General features: G+C 62.8%; 1 protein-coding gene across 1 annotated transcript; it reads left to right on the forward strand.

Annotated features, from left to right (window-relative positions):
• Positions 1 to 737: 737 nt before the first annotated feature.
• Positions 738 to 8,600, forward strand: NES (nestin). The gene is given in 6 exon segments (XM_070766089.1): positions 738 to 1,637; positions 2,512 to 2,636; positions 3,122 to 3,195; positions 3,851 to 6,084; positions 6,086 to 7,234; positions 7,236 to 8,600. Coding segments are annotated over 6 exon segments (4,599 nt in total). The 5' UTR covers positions 738 to 821; the 3' UTR covers positions 7,437 to 8,600.
• The last annotated feature ends 405 nt before the right edge of the window (positions 8,601 to 9,005 follow it).

Below are 9,005 nucleotides of genomic sequence, written 5' to 3' on the forward strand. Positions count from 1 at the left end.
AGGGCGCCCTTGCACTCTTCCAAGGGGCCCCCGCCGTCTCGTCAACGGGATCCTATCCAGCCCGGACCCTCTTTGAAACCCCCTCTCCCCCCCCCACCCCACCCCCCAACGCCCCTTCTCTCTTTCTCTGTCCTAAAAACTGGCCTTTCTGACGGGAAGCAATAGAGTGGGTGGGGTGCACAGAACGAAAGCACCCCCTCCAAAAATGATGCCATCGGTGAATTTGGCGAAGAAGGGAGGCGCCCCCCCCCCCCAAAAAAAAACAACCCCTGCCTAGAGCCCAGGTCTTGAAACCTGGCAATTTTAAGACTTGTGGACTTCAGCAGTAGAGCTGGCTAGAGGATTCTGGGAGTTGAAGTCCACAGGTCTTAAAATTGCCAGGTTTGGGGGGCCGTGTTTTAGAGTCTCCCCCTGCCCCCCCTCCCCTGGGCATTGTTTGCTTTCGAGGCAGGCGACGGGGCGGCATGGGGGGAGGAGGGGGAGAAGAGGGGCAAGTTAAAGACCCCTCCCCACCAGGGAGAGACCGAGGAGGCTCTTGGCATTCTTGGGGGGTGGGGGGGCGCGCCAAGGGGGCGGGGAGCAGCTGCCAGGCGACATTCCCAGGGCTCCTCTCCTCCCACCCGGCTCCTTCGCGAGGAATGCGGCTTCTCTCGGGCGAGGGGCAGGGGAGGGGAGGGGGGGGTGTGAAGCCCAGCCTCCTTGGCCAGGAGCCTCCCCGCCGTATGAATAGCAGCCGCGCGGCGCTTGCCCAGCCCTTGTTCCGCAGCCAGGCTCGGCCTCTCTCTCTCTCTCTCGTGCGCGCGCTCTGCCTTGGCCGGAGGATGGAGACCTTCCTGGGCCCCTCGCGCTCTCTGGGGGAAGAGTCGCTCCAGATGTGGGAGCTGAACAAGCGCCTGGAGGCCTACCTGGCCCGCGTGAAGTTCCTGGAGGAGGAGAACGAGGCGCTGAGGGCCGAGGTGCAGGGCCTGAAGGGTGGCCTGGCCGAGACCCCCTGGCGGGCCAAGTACGAGGCGGAGGTGGCGGCGCTGCGGGCCACGCTGGACCAGGCGCACCAGGAGAAGTGCGTGGCCGAGCTGGCCAGGGACGGCCTCCTCGAGGAGGTCCAGCAGGTGAGCGGCAGGTGCCAGCGGGAGCGGGCGGCCCGGGAGGAGGCCCGGCTGCTCCTCTCGCTCAGCAAGAAGGAGGCGGAGGAGGAGAAGCGGGGCCACCTCTGGCTGAGGGAGAAGGCCGCGCAGCTGCAGAGGGAGCTGGAGGAGCTGGTGGAGGCCCACCAAGAGGAGCTGCTCAGGCTGGAGCAGGAGGCGGCCGGCTTCTCCCTCAGCCTGGACCCCTTCCGCGCCCCTGCCGCCCCCGCCGCCTGCTTCCAGCCGGTGGAGGTGGGGGACTACGCCCGGAGGCTCACCGACATCTGGAAAGGAGCCGTGCAGACCTACAAGGCGGAGGTCTCGCAGCTGGAGGCCTCCCTGGGCGAAGCCAAGGAGAACCTCTGGAAGACCACCGAACGCAACCGGCAGAGCCAGCTGCAGCTGCAACAGCTGGACAAGGAGCTGGCCAGCCTCAAGGTCCGCAAGAAGAGCCTGGAGGAGGGTCTCTCCCAGCAGTGGGCGCAGCAGCAGGGCGACGCCGAGAAGCTGCAGGTGGGTCTCGCCCCCCGCCCCACCCCTCGAGTCCGGCAGGGCACCAGCCCTGCCCTCCTCAACTGCCCCTTGCTGGGGCCACCGCTGGTCAGGTCAGGGTTCGGTAGTTAGAGGGAGGTGTCGCTGTCTCCGGAGAAAACTCCCTGCAGGCCACAGGAGGCTTCTCGTGGGTCTTCTGCCGGCCGCCCCCCCCCCCCCCCACACACACCCCTTGCTGCTTGGATGTGAAGGACCCGTTAATTCGGGGCGGGGAGGGGGCTCGTTTTGGTGCCCGTCTTGGAAACAGGAGGGGCAGATGGCAATCCCAGCCCTCCCTCCAAGCAGCCCTTGACTGCGGGGCCACTGCCAAAGAGTCAGGAAAGAAAGTTTGCGTTCAACTTTTCTTACCCTTCCAACCTTGGGAGGGGCGGGGAACACAGCCTTCCGGAGATGTGGGGGGGTCAGTCGTACCCCGCCCCCCCAAGTACACCCTCCGCATTCTTTTGCCTCCGAGCTCGGCAGGGGGGAGCCACGCCCTGTGTGTTGGAGAGGCTGGTGGTGGTCTTGGAATGGGGAGGAGGGGGCGGCAAGGGGAAAGCGGCACTTGGACGAATGCTTGGCTGGATCGAACCTGAATGAAAGGGGCGAACTTCGGCTGAGCCGGGACTCGAGGCTGGAGCGGAACAAAAGATTGATTTCTTTATTATTTCGGGCCGCCACACCCACTCGCAGGCAGTGGCCGGCGGGGAAGGGGGGGGTCCCAGCTGGAGCGTCCTGCAGCATCGCCCCCTCCCCTTCCCCCCCAGGAGGGGCAGAGGGCAGCTCCCCAGGGCCGCGGCTGATGTGCTGACCCCGTCTCCCGCCCGGTCGGGGTGTCTCCTTCTCTGCCGGACAGATGGCGATGGAGGCGCTGGAGGAGGAGAAGCAGTCGCTGCGCGGGCAGATCGCGCAAGTGCTGGAGGATCGGCAGCAGCTGATGCACCTGAAGATGTCGCTCAGCCTGGAAGTGGCCACCTACAGGTGAGGGAGGGGCGCCGCCCCCACCCCGAGAGCCCCCGGCCCGCTCCCTTCCCCCTGCGCGACGCCCCCTCGTCCTTCCTCGCAGGCGGCCCGGCTTCCCTCCCCCGCCCCGAAGCAGACTCCCCTCCGCCCCCTCCCCTTCCCCAGACGGTGCCCACACAAAAGGAGGCGCGCGGGGTGTGTGGTTGTGTGCGCGCGCGCCCTGTTGCATTAGCATGAGAATGGCCCCGCTGACCGTAAAGGGGGGGGGGGGGGCCGGCAGACTCGCATGATGTCACCCCCGTCCTGCTCCTGCGCGCCCCTCCTCCTCCTGATTTAGGCGGGTTGGGCGGGGCGGGGGAGGGGAGGGGGAGGGAAGCCTGGCCGAGAGCGGAGGCAGCTGCGAGAGGCCAGGAATAACCCACCAGAAATAACCCCCCACCCCCGAGCCCCTCCCGCCCGCCCCTCCTGCCCCCCTCAAGAATCCCCTTTTGCCTTCCTTGCAGGGCCCTCTTGGAAGCCGAGAGCACCAGGCTGCAGCTGCCGGCAAGTGACCTCCAGCTGACCAGGGGGCTGAGAGGTAGGCATGGGGTGGGGGGCTATGAGAGCCATTGAAGCCTGAGCCCCCTCCTGGCACTACGGAGCTGCCCTCAGCAGGGAAAGTCCCAGCTTTGCTGAGCCAGGAAGAAAACCTCTGGGTCAAACGCCTCCCTGGGCCTATATTGGGGGAGGGGGCTTCATAATTTCTGCTTCCGGCAGGAAAACGTGGGTTGATGAGCTCCGTCTGTCTAGTCTGGATGACAGAAGGGAAAAGGGGGGACACCATCCAAACACTTAAATATGTGAAAGGGTTAAATAAGCTTCAGGAGGGAAGTGTTTTCAGTAGGAAACTGAACCCAAGAACAAGGGGACACAATCTGAGGTCAGTTGGGGGAAAGATCAGAAGCCATGGGAGGAAATATTATTTGACGGAAAGATGCTTGGAACAAACTTCCAGCAGACGTGGTTGGTCAATCCACAGTAACCGAATTTAAACATGCCTGGGATAAACATATATCCATCCTAAGCTAAAATACAGGAAATAGTATAAGGGCAGACGAGATGGACCAGGAGGTCTTTTTCTGCCGTCAGTCTTCTACATTTCTATAAATGAGTCTTGAGACGCTTAATGGAAGGTGAGGGGGGGGCGTACATATCTCCCCTTTCCTCACTTCCCCCGTTTCTCTTCCTTGCAGATGGGACAACCGAATCAACTCTCGTCCGGCTGTCGGTGGATCAGGCCCGCCCGGGGAGCCAGGACGTCCACCGCAGCCCTCTCGCGCTCCCTAAGCTTTGGGGCTTCCAGAGCAAAGCCGAGCCGCCCACCCGGGGGGCCAAGACCCCGAGCTCAGCGGCCAGGGAGTTCCAAAAGGCCAAGGCCTCCCTGCAGCACTCTCAGGCCACCAATGGGCTGCTGCCCCTTCCGAAGGACCCCTCTCCTTTCCGGCTGGACTCCTCCTCCCAGCGTGGTCAGAGGGTGATGGTCAGCCAGGCGGAGGGCCTGGCCCAGGCCGCCTTCTGCCCACGACCCCTGCTGGCCTTCAACTCTGTGGAGGCTTTGGGAAGGTCCCCGGGGAGCCTGGGTCAAGGAGAGGAGAGCCAGCAGGAGGCGGAGAGGGAGGCCGGAGAAGAAGAGGAGGGGGGAAAAGCCCCTGGAGAAAAGGAGGAGGAGGAGGAGGAAGAGGAGGAGGAAGAGGAGACCCAGCTCAGCCGTGAGCCCCCAGCGGAGCAAGGAAGCCTGAACGGGCCTTTCCTGAGCCAGATGGTCACCGAGGCCGTGGAAACGGCCATCCAGGAGGTGACCCCCCAAGAGGCCCCCCCAGAGTCCAGCTTGCTGAAGGCGGTGACAAGCCAAGCAGACGTGTCTTCCGACAGCTCTTCCTGCCCAGAAGAGGGGGAGACCCTTCCCCTGACCGAGGGGCTGCAGGAGGAAGACTGCCGAGGAGGGGCAGAGCCCACAGAGCCCCCGGAGGAGGTCCAGGCCTGTGGGGGCTTTGTGGAGGTCAACGGCGGCCAAGAGGCCTGGGCTGAGCTGCTAGGAACCGAAGAGGCCTGGCTGGGCCTGGAGGAGGCCGGGGGGCCCCTGGGGGCAGGAAGGACGGAAGGAGCCGTTTGGGGCCCTGGGCGAATGGAGGCCGATGAAGAACCGTGGGCCCCGCAGAGGGAGGTGGGGGAGGAGCTGCCTGCATTATTGGGGGAACCCAGGCTGGGCAAGGCGGAGGGAGAAGCCCCCCAGGGGACAGAGGTGAATGGCAGTCAGGAAGGCTGGGAGCTGGGCAGCCCCCCAACTGATGTCCTCGAGGGACCCCCAGGAACGAACCCGGAGGAGGTCTTCAAAGGGGCCGAAGAGGTCGAGATGGTCAGCCAGGGAAACCTTCTCTCTGAGGAGGGGAAAGAGACCCTGAGCCCGCCCAGGGAAGACGGACAGGGGGGTCTGCAGGCAGAGCCGCCTGAGAAGGAGCCCCTGGAGGGGGAAGGGAGCCCAGCCGAGGAGGGGGAGGTGGAGGACTGGTCACCCCCCACCCCCCACGGGGCATCGTCCGCAGGGGAGCCCCAGAAGTCCCTCTTGCTGGGGGTGGAGCAGCTGACCTCAGAGGGCCCAGAAGAGCCACGCCAGGGGGCCGAGGCCGCTCTGCCAGAGGAGGAGGGGGAGGGTCCAGGGGCTGAGGCCTCCTGCGTGGAAGAGACCCTGCTCGGAAGCTCAGCCTCTGCCCTAGAGGAAGGGGGCATCCCGGAAGGGGAGCGCAGGGAAGTCACAGAAGAGGAGGAAGAGGAGGCAGAGAAGGGAGAAGCCGTGGCTGGACCTCTTCACGCAGAAGACACGGTGGGGGAAGGAGCAATGGAGGTCGACGGCGACTTAGACGTGGAGGCCCCCGAAAGGATCTTCGACCTGGGTGCGAGTTTGCCCACAGAGGACCTGGAGAGCCTCCAGCTGCAGGAGACGCTTGGAGAAGAGGCTGAAGAAGAGGAGGCCCTGGAGGAAGCGGGAGGAGGAGGAGGAAGGCTCCCAGAGACCCCATGGGAAGCCGAGAGTGGCCACTTGGAGGGAAGTGATGGGGCAACAGGGCCCGAGAGCGAAGGGGTCATGGATGTCCTGCAGATGGAAGAGGTACGTGGGGCTGTTGTGGCCGAGGACCTGCTGCAGAAAGAGGGCGAGGAAGACCAAGGGTTGGGGCCGGACAGTCACCAGGCAGGGGAGCAGCCGGCCGAGACCGAAGCCCCCTCCTGGGAAGAGACCCCCCGGCCAGGAGATATCCAAGAGGCGGCATCCCCCCAAGAGGCACCTGCAGAGGACCCCGTTTCCCACAGGGAGGATTCAGGGTCCGAGGAGACCCCCGAAGGGCAAGACATCCCGAGTGGGAAGGGTGGGGCCGAGGAGGAGGAAGAGGAAGAGAAACTCCAGCTAGGAGAGACAGTGCCCGGTCCCCCTGGCTTCAGACAATGGTCTGGCCCTGCCTGAGACTCCCTGCCCCCCTTCCTTGGGGAGGGAAGAGGGGCCTCTGTTGACCCAGGAGGCCCCCACTTCAGAAGAAGACCCTGCAAGCAAGGCAGAAGGAGTGGAGGGAGGCCTCCCGAGGGGAGAAAGCGGCCACGGTCCACAGGAAGGAGAGCCACTGGCCACGGAGGGTCTGGCAGAAGAAGCCGTCCTAAGACCGCTGTGCATGGCCGGCAGTGAGGACCAGGGCCCTGGGGGGGAGGAGCAGGAGGGACTGGACAGGGCCCCTGGGACGGAGGCAGAGGAAGACCCCTGGCAGGAGGGAGAGGCGGTCAAAGGGCCAGTGTCCCCCAAGGACGAGGTGGGCACAGAACCTCCTCTGGAGCCGGGCGAGGGCTTCGGACCCCCAGCAGAGGGCCTTGACCCCAGCTACACCCAGCAGGAGGAGGAAGAGGAGGAGGAGGAGGAAGAAGAGGGGCCCTTGGAATCGAGCGACTGGGAGCTTATAGACGACGTGGCCCCTGTAAAGGTTTCGCCCCTGACCAGCGTCACTGACCTGGGAGAAATAGTCCTGGAAGGGGACGGTCCGAAGGCGGCTGCAGAATCGGACCTGCTGGGCCCCTTTGAGGAGGACGAATGTTTCCACGTCTCGGACCCAGAAGATCCGACCCAGGGGAAACCTGGGAGGGTGGGGGATCCCCCGGAGGAGGTGGGGGCTCTTCCTCTAGGAAGCCAGGGGGACCCCGACCTCCTGGAAATTGTGGGACGAGCTCTGGAGTCCACCCAGGAGTTGAGGGAGGGGGCTGAGGAGGAGCTGGGAGGCCCAGTCTGCCCAGAAGAGGGGGCTCCCTGCCCTCCCCCCACGTGTCTGGACCAGGGACCCCCGCAGGCTCCCCCAGGCGCTCCAGAAGGCTCTGCCACCACCCCAAGGGAAGCCCCCACATTGGGGGAGAGCCAGGCCAACGGGCTCCCAGAGGAGGACCTCCCAAGCGAACTTCTCAACGGCTTCGGGCAGGGCGAGAGAGAGTTCAAGGGCCAGGAGGTGACCGTCGCCCCACAGTTCTGGAGAGAGGAGCCCTTGCCCACGGCCGAGACCCTCAGCCAGAGCCCACCCCCCATCTCGGCCGGAGAAGGGGGGGCTCGGGAGTGGGCACAGCAGCCCCGAAGTTCTGCAGAAGGTCTCCCTCGAAGCGAAGGTCCCGGGGCGGCTGGAGGAGGACATCCTGGAGGGTCTGCAGCCGAAGCCCTGGGGGAAAGGGGCCAAGGAGGCCCAGCTGGAGCCCTTCCTCTTCGGGGACGAGATCCGGCGACAGTCCTTGGAGTTCCAGCCCTCGGAAGATGACTGACACGCGTCCATTAATCTGGCCATTAATTCCAGCCAGTGACAAACAGTGTAATTCCTGCTCAACGCACCCCCTTCTGTCTCAGCCCCACCCCTCAATTTTTCTTTTTTCTTCCTTCCTTCCTTCCCTCCCTCTTTCCTTCCTTCCTTCCCTCTTTTTTCTTTCCTTCCTTCCTTCCTTCCCTCCCTCCAAATTTGAGATAGCCCCATTGACAATCAAAACCTTGGGTAGGCAATGTTTCCAGCCCTTTAACGTTCTCCGTGGTAGGCTTTTAAAATATATATATATATATATATACTTTTCTTAAAAGGGGGAAAAGTCCCTGAAGAGCAGCAGAGTCTGGTGGCCGTTGTCTTTGCCTTAAGTGGAACCAGCAATTTGGCAAAACTGTTTTGTTTTGTTAAGAGAAAATGAAAGGTCCCATGATCCGCCTGTCGCTCAGTCCGGCAGCAAAACAAACTCCCTCAATGAGATCCAGCCTCATGCCTTGTTTTCCTAAGCGAGGCCCCCTGAATTTCCTCCCCCCCCCCTGGCAAAGCTTTTACAAAGCCCCCTCCTCTCCCTCATTATCTGGGCCAGAAGGGCTTCACCCAGAATCCCCCAACAGAGCCTGCTAGCTGGGGAGCTCTGGGAGCTGAAGTCCAGCTATTGCTGAGGCTGAGATCTAAGGGAGGGGGGTCTTTTTTTCCCCTGACAGGGGCTCCTCTAACCCCCCCAGTGTGCCTTACTTTAGGAATACGTGGAGCAAACTCTGGAGTTTTCAGTATAAGTGGGATTTGATGTCTTTGCCCTCTTGGATTCCCAGGAAATGGCTTTTGCTGTTATCCACTTGTGTGCCCCCCCCCTCTCTTTTTTTTCTCATGGGGGGGGATGTGTCAGGACCCCCATGTTGGCAAAGGGGCCTCTGCTTTTGACCGGGACTATATCTAACCACCAGCGTTTGGGTCCCTTGGAAAGAACCCAGAATCACCAGCCTCCTTCCACCTGGTCTCCAGAGGAGAGAGAAGGACCAGGGAAGGGGGGGGGGGGCAACGGCCGAGAGGGATGTTCCAGAAATAGGGTCCAGTGTTAACCCCCCCCCCCTGCACTTCAGTGCCTTCTACGATAAAGCTGAGATGAGAAAAGAAACACTAATAAAGCGATTGATTTTTGTCTCCTGGAAAAAAACTCTCTGTTTTTCCTTCCTCTCTCCTTCGTCCCCTCTTCCTCCTGGGGGGGGGGAGGTCACTGCCACCACCGGCCATGCAGAAAAAAGAAAAGTGGGGGCATAACCAGGAAAGGGGGAAATAATTTTTAATACGCAGACGGAAAAGACAATTCCCTGCCTAAAGAACCACTACAGCCCTCCGTCCTCTCTCGCACCGTTTTCCTCCCTCCCTCCCTGGGCAGAATGTTTTGCAGCTGGGGGGGAGGGGGGGACGTGGAAGAAACAGGGGGGGGGGTGTTTCTTCCTTCCCCACCCAGATTCTTGCGGATTCTTCCTGGCTGCAGCCAACAGGTGCAGCTGTGAGCAACTGTGGACAGGGTAGGACCCCTGCCCTGCCCTCTCTGCTGACCGGTGGGGACCAAGCC

The sequence above is a fragment of the Erythrolamprus reginae genome, chromosome 13 (assembly GCF_031021105.1).
Source record: "Erythrolamprus reginae isolate rEryReg1 chromosome 13, rEryReg1.hap1, whole genome shotgun sequence".
Classification (NCBI taxonomy): Eukaryota; Metazoa; Chordata; class Lepidosauria; order Squamata; family Dipsadidae; genus Erythrolamprus; species Erythrolamprus reginae.